Here is a 20036-nt window from a genome sequence, read left to right as displayed (position 1 = left end):
AAGGCACCAATGCCGTCACTACCTCTCTCTATCGCACACCTTATTCTTTCTGCTCTTCCTCCCCGATTCCTGCTTGATCTCACTTGTCAAGTTTCGTTGTCTGGCTTTGCACATGGCATGGCTGAAAGTCAGGCCCTCTTAATTCTGAACTCTTCATTCAAGAGTTTATTTGGATGCAGAAGAGTCACAAATACAGCTTGACTAGAGAAGCTCTTTTAAAATGAAGCCTAACGCAGCATACAGGGGTCAAAATGTATATGTTTGTGCTTCAGAATTTAAGTCCTAGCCACCTTACTTTGTCTTCCCAACTCTTCAAGGTGGCTGCAGTTGAAAGATTGATGTAACAGTTTAGGTTTAGGTTTCGTTTTATTTATATGCCACCCTATTCCCAACGGGACTCAGGGCGGCTCACAAACCCAAGAGGGAAAGGGAAACACAAGAACTACAAATACAAGCATTTAAAAATAGCCAACAGCCACACAGGTCGAGAGGGGAAGGGAACTCATCGACCCCAGGCCTGCCGACACAGCCAGGTTTTAAAGGCTTTTCGGAAGGCCTGGAGAGAGGTGAGGGTCCGAATCTCCGCGGGGAGTTCGTTCCAAAGGGCCGGAGCAGCCACAGAGAAGGCCCTCCCCTGGGTAGTAGCCAGGTGGCATTGGCTGGTAGACGGAACCCGGAGGAGGCCAACCCTGTGTGATCTGACGGGTCTTTGGGAGGTAATTGGCAGCAGGCGGTCTCTCAAGTTTTCTCAAGCCTTTCTCATATTTCCTGCTATAGCAACTACACTCCTGTCACCGATCACATTTTGCTGACAAACATCTTGGTCTTAAATTAGAATTTCATACAAACATATTAATGCCTTTGCTCATAATCTCTTGGGGATTGCCATTTCTCACGGGCATTTCGAGTTGAAGATTGGGGTTTTCTACCTTGAAAAATGAAGAGAGAATTCTAAGGGCATTTCAAATAACAGGACTAACCATATACAGTAGTCCAGAACCGTATTATTACTAGACGTGAGAACAAAGAAAGATGGTTGAATCTAGGAGAAGGTAGAAACAATATAGCTTTTTTTTTTACCGCTCCAAATTTATTACTGCATCCTTTACAGTAATTCTATAGAGTAGGATGTTATTTGGTTTTATCAGGGTTTTATGCTCCTGCTTTATATTGGGGGAGGGAATGGAACAGAATAATGAAAGTAGTATTGCGTCATTGTGAAAGAAATCTTGCATGTTTTGTTTGGTATTTCATAAAGTCACACACATACAAGAAAAAAAAATTCGCAATTCGCAATTTAATGAGCTTATATGCCTCCCAATCCCGGAGGACTCCGGGCGGCTTGCAAAATACGAAATAAAATAAAATAACACATAGAGGAAAGAAACATACACAGTTTAAAAAACACACAACATACATTTGGCTTAACTGGGGGTTGGACCTGATTTTAAAAATCAGCAACCCCAGGCCTGTCAAAACAGCCAGGTCTTGGTGGCTTTTTTGGAAGGCCACGAGAGTGGGAAGGGTCCGGATTTCTGCTGGTAGTTGAGTTGAGTTGAGTTTATTGGTCTTGTATGCCGCCCACTCCCGAAGGACTCCGGGCGGCTTACAATAAACAAGGGAAGGGGATAAATAAACAAAACGACATTTTAAAATACACAACAGTCACAGTTTCTGTGGGGCTGGCGCAGCCAGAACTTAACGGCTTTGCGGAAGGCTGGGAGGGTAGTAAGGGTCCAGATCTCCACGGGGAGGTCGTTCCAGAGGGCTGGAGCTGTGACAGAGAAGGCTCTCCCCGGAGGAGTCGCCAGCCGACATTGGCTGGCAGATGGGATCCGGAGGAGACCTAACCTGTGAGATCTAATCGGTCTATGGGAGGTAATCGGCAGGAGGCGGTCTCTCAGGTAGATCGTTCCGCAGAGCCGGAGCAGCTACAGAGAAGGCTCTTCCCCCGAGTGGTCGCCAGCCGGCATTGTCCGGTCGACGGCACCCGGAGGAGGCCTAGTGCAATGCTGCATCCGTGCTTGTGTTATTCTGATAAACGCAGCAAGGGGTTCCTCTCTCAAGACCGGATCTTTGTCTTTTGATCTTGTCTCCTGCAGGGGAGATCCTTGGTTGGTCAAACTGAACGTAGCGGTCACCTGTGGCTACCTGCTCTATGGTAAGCACCACACCTTTGGTTTTCACAAGGTATGCTAGAGGGTTTATTATTTTATTTTACTGATTAATTTTTTTTTATTAAAGTATTTTCTATTAGTAAAAGAAAAATACAATAACTGGTAAAAGACAATACAACATCCACTGTTTCGCTTTACATTTGACTGTGTTTCAAGACGTTCCCATAATATCAAAATCCTTATAAACATCAGAGGTTAGGTATCTTCTTCCCTCCCTCCCTCTTTCCTTACCTTGTTTCTTCTTTCCCACTCCCCTTCCTTCCCTCCCTCCTTCTCTCCTTCCCTCCTTCCTTCCCTCCTTTCTTTTCCCTTCCTCCTTTCCTTCCCCTTCCCTTTCCTCTCTTCTTCCCCCCTCCTTCTCTCATATCTTCCCTCCCTCCTTTCCTCCTTCCCTCCTTCCATTCTCTTCTCTTGAGTTCCCTCCTTTTTTTCCTATTTTATTTTACTGATTAAATTTTATATGCTGCCCATTTCACTGCTGGGGTAACTGTCAAGGCAGCTTTCAGATTTGCTGTGAATATTTTCCTTGCCGTATTCATCCTGAACGTATAATAATCATCTTTGTTAATATTCTTCTCTTTTCCCTGCCTCCCTCTCAGCCACTGGGGATACCTACTGCATGAGGTACATTGCAGCATACAAACAGTTATTATTCCACTAAGATATTTAGCAATAGCAATAGCAATAGCAGTAGACTTATATACCGCTTCATAGGCCTTTCAGGCCTCTCTAAGCGGTTTACAGAGAGTCAGCATATTGCCCCCAACAATCTGGGTCCTCATTTTACCCACCTCGGAAGGATGGAAGGCTGAGTCAACCCTGAGCCGGTGAGATTTGAACCGCTGACCTGCTGATCTAGCAGTAGCCTGCAGTGCTGCATTTAACCACTGCGCCACCTTGGCTCTTTCCAGTAGCTTGTATCCAAAATAATTAAATTAAAGCAAGACTGCCAGGAACTCCCTCCTCTTCTTTTTTCCACGATGCAACGAGGTGGAAGGGAGAAAGCTTTGCAAGGAATTGCATTAACTGAAGACAGTTGAGGTTGTGAAGTCAGTTCAATGGGGGGGGTGGGGGGAGTATTTTTGCGATTTTCCTTTCAGTCATTTTGCCCCATGATGCTTTGAACAAGTTTTCAGCTTGACGGAAAGCCCAAGTTTTTAAGTGGGATCCAGATGTCTAAATAAAAATGAACAAATCTACCACTGCCCCCGTGATGTCCCCAAACGTTGTATGCCTTTCGTTTCCTTGTCTCCCTTTAAGCCAGGGGGGGGAATCTCTTGCAATGGGACCCATTATAGCAGTGTTTCTCAACCTTGGCAACTTGAAGATGTCCGGACTTCAACTCCCAGAATTCCCCAGCCAGCGAATGCTGGCTGGGGAATTCTGGGAGTTGACGTCCGGACATCTTCAAGTTGCCTAGGTTGAGAAACACTGCATTATAGGAAATGTACACTGGACATTTTTCTGAAAGTGGTTGACTTTAACCATTAAAGAGGAGCAATTGGATTGGACTCGGAAGAACTGAGTTTGATGCCCCGTTTCTTATTTTATTTTTGACCCATTACTACAATTTTTTAAAAAATCATACAGTTTATAGACCACAAGAAACTAAATACATATAAGCAAATAAACAAAACAATATATTGGTTATGGAGAAGGTATGAAAAAAACAAGCCATTTATCTGATGTTTGCAAGGTGTGTGTGTGTGTGTGTGTGTGCCACGTTTTCCAGCTGTAGAAGAATTTCAAGTCCCCTCTGCAACACACACAAACACACACGTACACACACTAAAACACACATACACACACATAGAAATAATACATGAAATCAGATGAAAAAAATAACTATTATTTCCTTAGTTCTACAATATTTGCTCACCTGCCGCTTGTCGTCAGTCACATAGGCAGCATTAAAGCCAACCATTTTTTTTAAAAAAAATTATTTCTCATATATATATTCACAATTATATGATCTCATAACTGTTGTTAATAATATGTATTTGTAACAATTTTTCTCCCCTACAATTGACAATATAATTGAGATTGCTTTCTTACCATCCCATACACCCATCTTATTTTACAACAATCCTACTTCTTCTTCCTTCCCTCCTTCCTTCCCTTCTTTCTTCTCTCCTTCCCTCCTTCCTTCTCTCCTTCTCTCCTTCCTTTCCTCCTTCCTTTCCTCCTTCCTTCCCCCCTTTCTTCTCTCCTTCCTTCCCTCCTTCCTTCCCTCCTTTCTTCTCTCCTTCTCTCCTTCCTTCCTTCCCTCCTTTCTTCTCTCCTTCCCTCCTTCCTTCCCTCCTTGCTTCCCTCCCTCCTTCCTTCCCTCCTTCACTTCCTCCTTCCTTCCCTCCTTTCTTCTCTCCTTCCTTCCTTCCTCCGCTCCTTTCCCTTCTCTCCTTCCCCTTCCTCTCCTCTGCTCTTCCCCTCTTCTTCCCTTTCCTCCCCTCTCTCCTACACTTGCATTCCCTCCAATTCTTCCTCTGCTTTTCCCTCCCAACCATTTATCTCCACATCCTTTTTATGTCATATGAAGTACTTTCCCGCCCCACTTCTAGGAATGAAGAGTGGTATAATATTGGCTGAGGCACTCCAACTGGTCACTTTATCATTAAAACTGGGGCAGGTTTTCAACTTAACTCTTGCCTGCCAGACTTAAAGACTGCTGGGGCAACAAACTCTGATATATAGAGATGTTGCTTTTCTGGGTTCCACCACAAAACCGTGCTCGACTAAACCGCGTCGCTGACGTCATCAACAGGGCGACAACAGCACGGAGACAGAAGCACGCTGTAAACCCTAAACCTAAAATTAACCCCTAAACCTAAACCTAACCCCCCTAAACCTAATCCTAAACCTAACCCTAAACCTAACCCTAAACCTAACCCTTAACCTAACCCTAAACCTAACCCTAAACCTAACCCTTAACCTAACCCTTAACCTAACCCTAAACCTAACCCAAGAGCCAAGGTGGCACAGTGGTTAAATGCAGCACTGCAAGCTACTGCTAGATCAGCAGTTCAGCGGTTCAAATCTCACCGGCTCAGGGTTGACTCAGCCTTCCATCCTTCCGAGGTGGGTGAAATGAGGACCCCGATTGTTGGGGGCAATATGCTGACTCTGTAAACCGCTTAGAGAGGGCTGAAAGCCCTATGAAGCGGTATATAAGTCTAACTGCTATTGCTATATTGCTAAACCTAACCCTCACCCTAAACCTAACCCTAACCCTAACCCTTAACCTAACCCTTAACCTAACCCTAAAGCTAACCCTAAACCTAACCCTTACCTTAAGTTGAATCGGCTTGTTTTCAAAGCGCTATTTAAAGCGCCCTTCTTTCTCCGCGCTCCCTGTTGTTGCCCTGTTGATGATGTCAGCGACGTGGTTTAATCAGGCGCGGCTTAGTCGAGCGCGGTTTTGACGGGTCACGGCTTTTCTGAAAGGCCCTAAAAACATGGCATTTATTGCAACAGGGCTGGGAACCCCAAGTGGAAGCCAATCAAGTGGTTGATTTGAGTGTGATGTTGCAACCACGGGGAGGGGAGTTTGTTATGTGCTTTTGTTATGCAGTGGATTTTTAAAATGTTTTTAAACGTTTGATAATTTGATAGGTAATTGGCTTACAACATTTTAAAAAATCCATAGCATTGGAGGCATCTATGAGTGAATTGAGCAGCTATATCAATTTGTTAAATAATAGATCGATGTGTGGGGTATGTGAATTTTGGGGTAGGGTTAGCATCAAAAGTGAGTGAGTACTGGTGTAAGTGATGTTACCTGTAATTGCCTATCAAATTAAGTATCAGGCAGGATTTAAAAAAAAAATACTAGAAGAATTTGAGGTGAATTAAGGCCCTTTTTCCACTGAAAATCCAATTCCCATTAAAATGGGGCCAGGGCTACGATAATTTGCCCTGCTCCTCAGTGCTCCCTGTTTTTGATGCCCAAGAAGGCTGGCACAGATTGCAAAGCTAAGTTTTAACCACCTTGAGAGAAGATATTGAGTCTGATCATAGTTTGTTCAAAGAACCTTTTCCCTAAGAGCCTTTGCTCTTAGGAATTATTTTCCTTTCAGTAGTTTCAGCATCCCCTCCCTTCACTTTTGGCTGGGATTAGTCTGTTGCCCAGCTGCATTCCAAGGACGGTTTCCCCCCCCCCCCCCCCCCGTGATCTTCTGAGGTTGGTTTTGACTGGATCTTTCCAGCCAGGTTTTGATCTCACGTGTTCAATTAGCTGATGAGATCTACTTCCTCAAACAGGGACTCTCTGTGTTAAAGCAAATTCTCCCCCTTCCCTCTGGTTTGACCAAATCTTTTGTTTGGGACAGTTTAATTAGTTGAAATTATTTACTCAGAGGAATCAGGGGATTGCTGAGTCCCTGTTAATTCAATGTCTCTTTAAGAAAGGATTGGAGGGGGGGGGCATGTAAGATGTTTGCCAATGAAGGGCATTTTGTATGCCGAATATTGGTTGGGTTGGGTTCATGATGACCTCAATGCTTACACCGCCAGTGTTCACCATGTACCTGTGCTACTAATGGCAGAATAAAAAAAGGAGAAAGAAATTAGAAAGATAGAAACTTTCTTACCCACATTTGGAAAAGCCTCAGCTGCTAAATCCCTGCAGGTAGCAGAGCTGAAAGAAGCAGGGGGGGGGGAAATCACCAGAGGTGGGTTCCTACCAGTTTGCACCTATTCGGTAGAACCTGTTCGTCAAATTTACCGAACCGGTTAGAAGAGGTTCCACCAGTGGACCCGGAAAACAGGTCACATACCTACAGAAGAGGTTCCAACATTTTTTGAAACCCACCACTGGGAATCACCTTACTCTTGCATTTGATTTCTTAACTATGAAATTATTTTCTATATGTTTATTTTCTAATAAAAGCACGGTGCTTGTTTATGAACATGTGTTCTGCTCTGAATTCCAGATCTGTTGCTGCTAGTGCGCTACTGGAAGACGCTGGGGGATTCCCTTTTCGTGTGCCACCACTTGGTGGCGCTCTATGCTTATGGATACGTATTGGTTAGTTCCAGGGTCCTTTCATTTTTCTGGTGGGTGGGGAGGGGCAGAGAGGACTTCACCCTTCATCCTTTTGAAAGAAGGCCATGCTTCTTCAACCTACCTCAGCGCATTCCGCAGCATCGGCACCTCTACGAGCCAACATTTTCTGGTGTTTGCCATCTCGATCAGTTTCCATCTATTATAGCAATAGCAGTTAGACTTATATACCGCTTCATAGTGCTTTCAGCCCTCCCTAAGCGGTTTACAGAGTCAGCATATTGCCCCCAACAACAATCCGGGTCCTCATTTTACCCACCTCGGAAGGATGGAAGGCTGAGTCAACCTTAGCAATAGCAATAGCAATAGCAGTTGGAGTTATATACTGCTTCATAGGGCTTTCAGCCCTCTCTAAGCGGTTTACAGAGTCAGCACATTGCCCCCAACAACAATCCGGGTCCTCATTTCACCCACCTCGGAAGGATAGAAGGCTGAGTCAACCTTTGAGCGGGTGAGATTTGAACAGCCGAACTGCAGAACTGCAGTCAGCTGAAGTAGCCTGCAGTGCTGCATTTAACAAAGTAGACCTACTTCTTGGTAAACTAGAAAAATGTGGAATAGAGAACATCCCCACCGGATGGATTAGTAGCTGGCTGAAAACTGTACTCAATGAGTAGGCCTTAATGAATATGGAGAGAAGTAAGTAGTGGTGTATCACAAGGGTTAGGGTTAACCCTAACCACTGCGCCACCTCGGCTCTCTATTATTCCTCCTCTGGTCCCTACCAATCGCCTGAAGGGTGAGACAGGAATCTCCTATAGGTTGCTTTAATTGCACAAACCCCAGAGCTGCAAAAGGGGGGCCAGATGCAAAGCAATTCTAAGAATGAAGAGACATACACTATTATCGCCAAAAGTATTCGCTCACCCATCCACATAATCAGAAGCACTTGTGAGCCAATACTTTTGGCAATATAGTTTAGGTCAGTGTTTCTCAACCTTGGCAACTTGAAGATGTCCGGACTTCAACTCCCAGAATTCCCCAGCCAGCGAATGCTGGCTGGGGTATTCTGGGAGTTGAAGTCCGGACATCTTCAAGTTGACAAGGTTGAGAAACACTGTCCTAACCACTGCTGGGGAATTCTGGGAGTTGAAGTCAGGACATCTTCAAGTTGCCAAGGTTGAGAAACACTGGTTTAGGTTATGCAGTAGAAATGAACGGATGATGGCAAACTCTAACTTTCTGCTGCCATCTAGTGGTCACCTGGCTTTTTTTTTTTGTCCTAATTCAGAAGCCGCTTACAGTGTTTCTCAACCTTGACGACTTTAAGTCCTGTGGACTTCAACTCCCAGAATCCCCCAGCCAGCATGGGGAATTCTGGGAATTGAAGTCCACAGGAATTAAAGTCACCAAGGTTGAGAAACACTGATATAGAGATAGTCTTGGGCTACCATTGAGCCCAAAATTTCTGTTGCTAAGAGAGAGAGACACTTGGTAAGTGAGTTTTGCCCCCATTTTACAACGTTTCTGGCCACAGTTGTTAAGTAAATCACCGCAGTTGTTAAATTAGTAACATGGTTGTTAAGGGAATCTGACCTCCCCATTGACCTGGCTTGTCAAGAGGGTTGCAATGACCCCTGGGGACATTGCAACTGTCGTAAATATGAGTCAGTTGCCAAGCATATGAATTTTTATGTATAGATAGTTTTATTTTCCATTTTCATTTTCGTACAGTCACACGTATACTGTACGAACCGGGGCCATATAACATTAAACAATAAACACAGCCATTCCTCTTGTCAATAATACCCCCCGCATATGAATTTTTATAAGGGGACCGTGGGGATGCCGCAATTGCTGTAAGTTTTAAAAATGGTCATAAGTTACTTTTTTCAGTGCTTTTGTAACTTTCAACGGTCGCTAAATGAACTGTTGTAATTTGAGGACTCTCTGTACAGTGGGGGGATGGAGCTCTTTGGAGGAGAAGGTGTTCGTGGTGCCCTTTAAGGTCAAGAGCCGAGGTGGCGCAGTGGTTAGAGTGCAGCACTGCAGGCTACTTCAGCTGACTGCAGTTCAGCAGTTCGGCTGTTCAAATCTCACCTGCTCAGGGTTGACTCAGCCTTCCATCCTTCCGAGGTGGGTGAAATGAGGACCCGGATTGTTGTTGGGGGCGATATGCTGACTCTGTAAACCACTTAGAGAGGGCTGAAAGCCCTATGAAGCGGTATATAAGTCTAACTGCTATTGCTATTGCTATTGCTATTGCTATTGCTATTGCTATTGCTATTGCTATTGCTATTGCTATTGCTATCTATCTATCTATCTATCTATCTATCTATCTATCTATCTATCTATCTATCTATCTATCTATCTATCTATCTATCTATCTATCTAGAGCCGAGGTGGCGCAGTGGGTAGAGTGCAGTACTGCAGGCCACTTCAGCTGACTGTTATCTGCAGTTCAGCGGTTCAAATCTCACCGGCTCAGGGTTGACTCAGCCTTCCATCCTTCCGAGGTGGGTGAAATGAGGACCCAGACTGTGGGGGCGATATGCTGACTCTGTAAACCGCTTAGAGAGGGCTGAAAGCACTATGAAGCGGTATAGAAGTCTAACTGCTATTGCTATTGCTATGTTCATGTTGTAGATTCTCAACCAGAAAAGTGGGATGTCTGACTTCCCTTAAAACTACATTTGTCCATGCGTCTGAGATGCAATGGGCCAAAGAGGTTCCTTCGGAATTCTGCCCTAGGAATCCATTTTGTGATCTGGAGGACATTCCCTGGCTTAGGAATGAAAAGCATACTAGAGAGCTGGAGTTTCTACATGATTTATTCCAAAATAAAAATAACTTTTATTTTAGGGTAAAACCTATTCCAAATGAGTCACAAAAAATAAATTTATGCTAGTCTACGACCGCAATAAAGATTTGATTTGATATAATAAATATTAGGAATAAAAGATGATTTAACGAATCCAGCATTTAAACCTCCTTATGGCAATTTTAAAACTCAAGCGTCCTTCAGAGTAACCGTATAATGAACTGGAATAAAGCCAAGTCAGGGGAAAGTCAGAGTTTAGTACGGTAATTATATCCCCAGGTTATGCTAAAAACTAGAAGTTATCACACCTGAGTGTGGAACCCCAAGGAAAAAAAGTTCTCTTTAGTGTTAGAAGTTTGAATTTTCTACCCAACAAGAAGTTTGGCATATCATCCCTACATTTGTCCAATAGTTTTGGATCAACTGTGTTGTGCCCAAATGTTAAGCCAATATAACAGAAATTATAAAACAATTTCCTGAAATCTTCTTTGATTCCATGTAAGAAAAGAAAGATCATAGTTGGCTTTGTGAATGTATCTTATAATCCAAACGGATTTGGGCTGTAAATGTGCCTTCCTGATCTCTAGTTGTCTCTGATCATTTGGGGACACATATATGTAAGATACATGTAGCCAAACATACTTCTTCAGAAAATGAACCACTTCAACAAAAGTGGCAGAGAACCCAGGTAAAAATAAAATATGCAGTTTCTCCTCAAAGTTCATTTTTCATCTGGAAATATGAATTTAAAAAATCACTACATATCAGTGAAGAGAGAAGAGGGAAGAAAATGCCTCTGCTCTATACAAAAGCTGCAGGTTCCTATGAGTCACATAGAATTGGATATGAATCTCCAATAAGCACAAAGTTATGGGAGAAAAAGAGAGATCACAGTTATAGATAGATATTGAAAACAATTAAAGTAAAGAAAAATAGCATCTTTGATAAAAATACATGATATTGAAATTTACATTTAATAAGGAAAAAAGAAATCTTAAAATATATTTCATATATAAAATTAAAACATGACCCAATTGTTCAAATATTCTTTTCATTGAAAGGGAAGTGGGAGAGGAGAGGAAAAATTGTTTCCTTTGAAACCTATAAGAGCCATGGAATTTAAGAAGAAAAAAGGCCTCAGGGCCAAAAAGCTTGAGTAAGTGCTTAAGTTAAATAAACTACCACTGAACAGATCATCAAAAATTTGATAAATTAGTTTTAGAAACAGCTAACATAAGAAATAAATTGGAATAAAATTGTAAGAGGCTCAGTTTATCTTCCAAACAGATTTATTGACTGTTTTTAAATTGGAAGTACCCATTATTTCATGGTAAAAGGATCGATGTTATGTCTGCAGCCTAAACTTTTATGAATATACTTTGTGGCATTAAATGTAAATATTGAAATTTATCTCTGAACAAAGAAGGAACGTTTTAGTGGTAGCAGAATGTCTGCCTATATTAGTCATCTGTTCTGTTGCTGTCCAATGTAGAATAGAATAGAATAACAGAGTTGGAAGGGACCTTGGAGGTCTTCTAGTCCAACCCCCTCCCTAGACAGGAAACCCTATACCATTTCAGATAAATAGTTGTCCAACCTCTTCTTAAAAACTTCCAGTGTTGGGGCATTCACAACTTCTAGAGGCAACTTCTCTTCCACTGATGAATTGTTCTCACTGTCAGGAAATTCCTCCTCAGTTCTAAGTTGCTTCTCTCCTTGATTAGTTTCCACCCATTGCTTCTTGTCCTGCCCTCAGGTGCCTTGGAGAATAGTTTGACTCCCTCTTCTTTGGGGCAGCCCCTGAGATATCGGAACCCTGCTATATACTGATATATTTTGCTTTTCTTTCTTTCTGGGAGAAGGGGAGAGTTGAGATCTCTGCTTGGAACTTTGAAGATTCCCTGAAAAAGGCAACATCTTTAGAATGGCCCATGGGATGGTAAAATCAAAATCTGAGATATTTCTCTCCTTTCCCGTAGAGTCGTGGCGTGCTTCCCTATTTTGCCAACTTCCGTCTCCTTTCGGAACTCTCCACACCCTTTGTCAATTTGCGGTGAGTTTGGTGATACCAGAAACAAAACGGGTGAATTCAATAGCTTGCCCAAGAAAATGCACCAGTTATTTGATAAAGGGGCCCTTGGATTTATCTTCTAGGGAAGGACAGTAGTCGCCCATTCCCCATTAAAGTTGAGTTCAACACTTCAAGCCTGCTGCATGGACATATCTAACTATTTTAATGGTTCCACCACAAAACCGCGGTTGACTAAAGCGCGCTCGACGAAACCGCGTACCTGACGTCATCACAGCGCGACGAAAACAGCACGCTGTGAGCGGTAAAGCTAAAATTAACACAAAAACCTTACCCTAACCCCCCCAAACCTAACCCTAAACCTAACCCTAACCCTAACCCTTAACCTAACCCTAACCCTAACCCTTAACCTAACCCTAACCCTAACCCTAACCCTAACCTTTACGTGAATCGGCTTGCTTTAAAAGCGCTTTTTAAAGCACCCTTTTTTCTCCGCGCTCGCTGTTGTCGCGCTGCTGATGACGTCAGCGACGCGCTTTAATCGGGCGCGCTTTAGTGGACCGCGGTTTTCTCGTGCCACGATTTTAATTACCTGTTGTAATTCTGAGAGTGATTTTTATGCTGTTGCTTTACTGGGGGAGGCAGAGAATTTGAATGGACTGACATCCATTTGATTTCTTTTTTTTTTTACATTTTGTGTTGCCTCAGGTGGTTCCTGGATGCCGCTGGCTGGCCACGTACTTCAAGTCTTGTTCTGGCCAATGGCTTTGCTATGATGGTAGCGTTCTTTATGGTGCGCATTGCTGTCATCCCCAGCTATTATATGCAGGTGTACTCTTGGTATGGAACGCCTGAATATGAACGCTTAGGCCTGGGTGTCCAACTGGCCTGGATTGGGCCAAGCCTTGCTTTGGAAGTGCTCAATTTGATCTGGATGTACCGTATTGTCCGTGGCTTCTACCGAGCTTTAGGCTGGTCTAAGACCGACAAGGCAGCCTGAAGAAAGGAAAGTGATGGTACTTGATCTGGAAGACCCACATTCTGCTGGACAAAAATAATTTCCCTCTTCTAATCCCCTTAGAAGCCAGTAGCTCTAGGAACTGCTCCTGACTAAGTCCTTGGGGAAAGAATCCCAGATTCATGGGAAAATGGAGCATATGGTTTTCCATTCAATCAAAGAAAGGTCTTGGCCAAATTGACTAGATTCAGCAATTTGCCATCTTCTAGAGATGGGAGGTGTATCTAGCCTAACTTTTGGCACAAATGGAAATGCTTGAGAGATAAGAGTTTGGGGGACTCTGCTGACATTCCACAGGACTTTTGAACGAGATTTCATATAGCTCTGTATAGCTAAACAGGTGATGTTTCTAATATTTCAGGAATTTAACCTCTTTCAACTATCAAATCTGTCCATGATGATGATGATCAGGTACCGTTTCTTCCTAGGAAGAAAAGACTGGCTTTTGGGCCATGTTTAGTGGTAAAGGGGATTGAAAATAGTGGAAGGATAAGGGAAGAAATAATTGTAAATTAAAATTGTAAATTTAATGAATTTATATGCCGCCCAATCCCGAAGGACTCCGGGCGGCTTACAAAATACAGGACTAAAAAGATAAAAAGTTAAAAATAAGGAAGGAGAAAAACAGATTAAAAAGCAGCACATCATACACTCAATCTAGATGGGGCTGGACCTCATTCGTGAGGTCAACAGTCCCAGGCCTGCCGGAATAGCCAAGTTATGACTAGCAATAGCAATAGTTAGACTTATATACCGCTTCATAGGGCTGTCAGCCCTCTCTAAGCGGTTTACAGAGTCAGCATATCGCCCCCCAACAACAATCCGGGTCCTCATTTTACCCACCTCGGAAGGATGGAAGGCTGAGTCAACCCTGAGCCGGTGAGATTTGAACAGCTGAACTGCAGAACTGCAGTCAGCTGTAGTCAGCTGAAGTAGCCTGCAGTGCTGCATTTAACCACTGCGCCACCTCGGCTCGACTACAATGCCCAGTTATGACTACAAATGGTGGGATTTCCCAGGACCCAGTGGCTGGATTTCAGGACCTTCGCTAGAAGGACACCAAATACTGTAAAAAGCATCCTTGTTTTACTAAATCAACTGAAACTTGGCATTCCGGTGAAGAACTTGCTTACACAATAGCAGCTAAATTTCTAAAAACCAGAAAACAATAAATTTTAACAAGGCTAGCATCAAAGCACACTTGCCTTTGTTCCGTGGTTCGGATATATCAAAACTAAATTGATATCAGGTGCGTCTAAATGTGCCAGGAATACAACTCTCAAAATCCCCATCCACCATATGGCTATCTTCCACTCTGGTGTCATTCCTTCTTGTGGTTGCCATTCTTGTATATGACAATCCCATCATCCCTGCAATAGTTTACAGTGGAAGTTTCTTCACTCCCAAGCGTATGCCTCAGTCAATGCAGCCCAATGGAAGGGTACAGGTACTACCACACTCGGCTGAACTTGTTGAACGTTTCATTGTTCTCGAGAGTCTAAATGAATAAATAGTTAGCGCAAGATTCCCTTTCCCCAAAAGCCATTAACAGAAGCTTTTTGCTTTCCCCTCTTGTGTTTCTATGCCTTGCTTCTTCTGCTACAATTGCTTTTCATCCTGATACGTGCGAACACAGCCACCAGTAAAGAGACAGGTTAGCGTGATATTGGTTCTGCATCAGAGTCGACAAAAATATAAGGGTAAGATAGGGCAAGTCTTAATAGTAGAATTCATTTTAAGAATTTTGAAACCTGCGAATTCCAGCAGATGGACAGAGGACTGGTTGAATCTTAGGTAGTATCAACACGAACCTAGAAGAACAATAGCGTTGTGGAAAATTCCACAAACTTACTAATGTCTGATTTGCTAACATGGAATATCACAGCACACTGGTGTACAAGGAGTATGCCCATGTGTTGCATGGCTAGTTATTGCTAATTTCTGAGAAAGAGTAAATCTATCTATCTAAAGCAGTGTTTCTCAACCTTGGTGACTTTAAGTCCTGTGGACTTCAACTCCCAGAATCCCCCAGCCAGCGCAGCTGCGCTGGCTGGGGGATTCTGGGAGTTGAAGTCCACAGGACTTAAAGTCGCCAAGGTTGAGAAACACTGATCTAAAGCCAGCCTTAATAACAATAGCATTTAATGAAAAAGTACATTGGTCCGTTGACCAAAGGATTCAATTCGAGCCTTCCTACTACATTTTCCTTTATTTAAATTACATTAATAAAATAGGAGGTGGCCACCTGTGAAAATCAGCTGTCCTGTGATTGGTGGATTGGTTTCTCACCAGCTGTTGTCGTTCAGAAAAGGGGTTTAATCTTTGCTTAACATGCTCTGCACCGCTAGAATCAGGACACCATCACAGGATATCAATGCTATAGAGCTGTAATGGCAAACCTATGGCATGCGTGCCACAGGTGGTACGCGGAGCCATATCGGTGGGCATGCGAGCTCAGCTCCGGTGCGCATATGCGCACTGGCCAGCTGATTTTCAGGCCTTCTGGGCCCACCAGAAGTCGGGAAACAGGCTGTTTTGTGGTCCTCCGAGGGGTGAGGAAGGCCACGTTCACCCTCTCCAGGCTCCTAGAAAGGGTCTGGAGCCTGGGGAGGCTGAAAAACAGGTCCAATGTAGCCATTGTGTGCCAAAAGAGGGGGGGGGAGTGCAGTGGAGTTGTGCGTGCATGCGCGGGGGGAGGGTGCATAGAATTATGGGTGTGTGGGCACATGCGCACATGAACACACACACCCTGCGCTCCCCCCCCCCACTTTTGGCACGTGATGGCAAAAAGGTTAGCCATTACTGCTGTAGAGGCATCAGCAGAAAACATTAAGGCGCATCATTTTTGCCAGCTCAAACATGAGTGGCTGGTACTTTAACCAAATCATGAGGAAAGGTCCTAGATTCAGACACCATGAGTTGCTTGCTTAAAACAGTGGTTTTAAAGTAGTACTTGAGAGATACTTTGGCTTCATATATAATATGAACATAGTCAATGAGAGACTTCATACTCAAGCCATTCCAGAGAGAGGCTTGATTACAGAACTCTAGAAGTGTTTTAATTCTGATTGCATAACATGCCTAGAACATGCTTGGCTTTATTGAATATAGTTTTTCCTCTGATTTTAGATTACTCAGTACTTCATGCTTCTTTAGTGCTGTATGTTGATGCTTTGTGATGAAAGCCTTTAACTATTCATTCTTAAAGCTTCCTTATTTAGAGACCAGATCATTATAACTTCTTAGCCCTTGGGTTAAATCCAAGTATACGGTACCATGCCTATTCTGCTCTCAGAACTAAAATCTCCAGGAAACCCTTCTTCCACAAGACCCATGGACCTCCTAGGGAGAATTTTCACACGGATTGGACTCCACAGTTTTGGAAAACCAAAACTGACTCCAGGTGCTAAACGCCTTAACTTGTTTTTTTTGGGGGGGGGAGGGGGAATGCAGCAAGCACCAAGATTGTTTCTTAAATTTATAGTATTTAATAGTATTTGGTGCTAGGGGAATGAGCTGTGATCTTTTAAAGAAGAAGCCGAAGAGCTTTTGTTCCTAAATATGTGCCTTAAAACAACATTGCCAAACAGTCAGTTATCAACCTCAAATAGGCTGCCTTATTTTGTTGTGTTCCAGTTGTATATAGATGGCAATTCTCAGAGTTCCCAGCAGCCTGACAAACAAACCCCCCTCCCTTCCCCCCCCCACTGCTTGTAATTGTGGAAGCTGTAGTAGCCTCAACGTGTTGGGAAAGCTATCAAGTAAGGAAGACCATCCTAAAAACTTGAAAAAAAGCCCTCTCCATTTTTTAGATCTCCACAAATGGCAACATGTACGATTTATTCAGATGGGCTATGCCTCATTTATAGCAGTGAAAATGGCTGTTTTTCCCCCTGCAATTTTGAATAATTAAATTCTTGCAATGCAGTGTTTGTAATTTTCTAGCCTCTGTGTGTTAACTGGAATAATGACTGTTAATTTAAATAATAATATAAATAAATAATATTAATTTATTAAACTCCCCCACCTCTGTTTTGATCTTCTGTGAGCATCTGTGAATTGTACTTTGTGGATGCTAAATTTCAGCCTGAGCTGCGGGATATATTGATGGAAGTGGGTTGGTACCATATATGGATAAATGAAACTTTAAAGGCCGCATCCCACCGTCCTTTAAATTCCTTCTTAACATATACCTAATGTAGTCTCTGCCAGGCATCTGGGTTGTGGAAATGGGAGGGGAGCTCATTCCAGGGCAGAAATGCTGCTGCTGCTTCTACTGTATTTCATTTTATTTCCCCCCTTCCTTTATGCTTTACTTTACTGTAGCTCTGGATTGGTGTTCTATTCAGAATTAAGTGTCTGTTGTGTAGTAAGACTACACAAAGAACCCAGCCTGGCCTTCTGCACAATTTGATGCCTACAAGATCTTGGGGATGTCTATGAAACAATGAAAAAGCTAGTGGGTGTTGTGAAGCAAAAAATAGCAATAGCAGTTAGACTTATATACCGCTTCATAAGGCTTTCAGCCCTCTCTAAGCGGTTTACAGAGTCAGCATATCGCCCCCAACAATCCGGGTCCTCATTTCACCCACCTCGGAAGGATGGAAGGCTGAGTCAACCTTGAGCCGGTGAGATTTGAACCGCTGAACTGCAGATAGCAGTCAGCTGAAGTGGCCTGCAGTGCTGCACTCTAACCACTGAGCCACCTCGGCTCTCTGCAGGAACAGGTTTCAACCAGTGGTGGGTTTCAAAAAATTTTGGAGCCTCTTCTGTAGGTGTTGCCTGCTTTCCCGGTCCACTGGTGGAACCTCTTCTAACCGGTTCGGTAGATTTGACGAACCGGTTCTACCGAACTGGTGCGAACTGGTAGGAACCCACCTCTGGTTTCAACCCAAGCAGACTCCAGACAAGATGTCCTTTGTGGTCAAACAAGCAGAGAATAATATTCAAAACTTAGTTTTTCCCTTTCAAATATTGTATAAAATCAGGTGAACTTGGAATATATTTGTAATTATGGAAGGTTTTTTGTCTATGTTTCTATTTGTTGTGTCACATTATTCCCCTCCCCCTCCCCTTTTCTTTCCTTTCTGTGTGGTAATTGTTCATTTTTATTTAGCAATAGCAGTTAGACTTCTATACCGCTTCATAGGGCTTTCAGCCCTCTCTAAGCGGTTTACAGAGTCAGCATATCGCCCCCAACAACAATCCGGGTCCTCATTTCACCCACCTCGGAAGGATGGACGGCTGAGTCAACCTTGAGCCGGTGAGATTTGAACAGCCGAACTGCAGATAACAGTCAGCTGAAGTGGCCTGCAGTACTGCACCCTAACCACTGCGCCACCTCGGCTCTTGCATGCTGGCTGGGGGAATTCTGGGAGTTGAAGTCTGGACATCTTCAAGTTGCCAAGGTTGAGAAACACTGCTCTAGCATGATGACTCCTGCTGTGGAAATCAGGAGTCTCTGAGAAATCACACAGCAGCCATATGGGATCATTATAGATAAAAGACGTAACCATGCTTTAACTGAATTCATACATTTTCACGCATCATGGTTAATTTAGTGAATAAACCAGTTAAATAGATTGCATAGAACAGGGGCATCAAACACACATCATCACAGCGGTGTCACGTGACGTATTGAGACTTCACTAAACGGGTCGTAGGCATGGCCAGCAGGTGACACATCCATCCCTCTCTAACTGCAGCTGTCAAAAATCAGTGTTCTCGGCATTTAGCAGTAGAAAACGCCCGTCGGGTGTCATGAAAAAAGCCACTATTTCAATCTGTCTTTTTTTTACATATACCTAAATGTTCCTGGTAGAAAATACAAGGGAACATTGATGCAGATCCTTACCAAAGGTTGATTGTTGTCCTTTTTAAACGGACTTTAACAGGTAAGTTAAGAAAAAATTGTTCAGTCTGCAGAAATTACTTGCGGTTGCTGAATTACAGTAGTATTGTCCTGACCACCCACCGCTGCTTATTTCTGTATTAAGCCATAAATCATAGTCAAAGCAGACATAATCCTTACATATTCATATAATTAAATGCATTATGTATAAACCTACACTGAAGACTTGATTTTTGACTCTTTTTTCTCCAGAATTTCAAACTTAGGGAGAGAGAAAAATGCTTCTTAAGATCACCTGAGTATCTTTAATTTCAGTCTAAAACTGCATGAGAGAAAGGAAAATACACGCGTATGAAATCAGAATATGACGCAGTGGTTAAATGCAGCACTGCAGGCTACTGCTAGATCAGCAGTTCAGCGGTTCAAATCTCACCGGCTCAGGGTTGACTCAGCCTTCCATCCTTCCGAGGTGGGTAAAATGAGATTACCCACCCAGATTGTTGGGGGCAATATGCTGACTCTCTGTAAACCGCTTAGAGAGGCCTGAAAGGCCTATGAAGCGGTATATAAGTCTACTGCTATTGCTGCTATTGCTATGATTGCCTCTGGTGGCCACTAGGAAAATAATCCAAATGTATGTGTACATATTTTCTGATTAGAACTTTGGACCAGAAGACAATTTCATGAAACCCACTCTCTGTAGAACTGATAGGAGAACAATATTTTGGAGAAACTTCATACTTATCTGGGTTTCATAATGGACAATGGTTAAAAGGGGAATTAAAAAAATTTTTTTTTTGGTTCTGCTTGCAAGCAGTGGCAATTAAAATCACCCTTTACTCAGCTCTTTGTTAAATAATGGATAATTCTGGAAAGTTCTTATAAGCTTTATCAAACTACTTTTGCTTGTATATAAGCCTGTTACTGCTTTGGTAACCAATACATTTTCAGCTAAAATTCAAAATACTGATTTTTAACTTAGAAAGTCCAATATGGCAATGCTTTTAGATATTTGCTTTATAGACACTTTAGATACTTCACTTCACACAGAGGTGGCTTTCAGGGCACAGATCAACATCTTTTGATTGTCTCCCCTTTAGGTGAAAGGGGAAGGTTAGTTTTTCACTGTGACCCTAGTATT

General features: G+C 43.0%; 1 protein-coding gene across 3 annotated transcripts in view; it reads left to right on the top strand.

Annotated features, from left to right (window-relative positions):
* The window catches only part of LOC106542449 (TLC domain-containing protein 4-B), a 28469-nt gene extending 13411 nt beyond the window's left edge, over positions 1–15058 (top strand). For all 3 annotated transcript variants that reach the window (XM_087711051.1, XM_087711050.1, XM_087711052.1), the window contains 4 exons: positions 2103–2161; positions 7106–7200; positions 11977–12050; positions 12735–15058. In XM_087711051.1, coding sequence (XP_087567177.1) covers positions 2103–2161; positions 7106–7200; positions 11977–12050; positions 12735–13026 — 520 coding nt within the window. In that variant the 3' untranslated portion in view covers positions 13027–15058. The remainder of the gene's footprint in view (positions 1–2102; positions 2162–7105; positions 7201–11976; positions 12051–12734) is intronic.
* Positions 15059–20036: the final 4978 nt, after the last annotated feature.

This window comes from Thamnophis sirtalis, unplaced genomic scaffold, assembly GCF_051295495.1.
Source record: "Thamnophis sirtalis isolate CommonGarterSnake01/CBP01778 unplaced genomic scaffold, rThaSir2_p1.2 scaffold_3, whole genome shotgun sequence".
In the NCBI taxonomy this organism is placed as follows: domain Eukaryota; kingdom Metazoa; phylum Chordata; class Lepidosauria; order Squamata; family Natricidae; genus Thamnophis; species Thamnophis sirtalis.
Note: the sequence above shows the minus strand (reverse complement) of the source record. Positions and strands in the feature narration are given on the sequence as shown.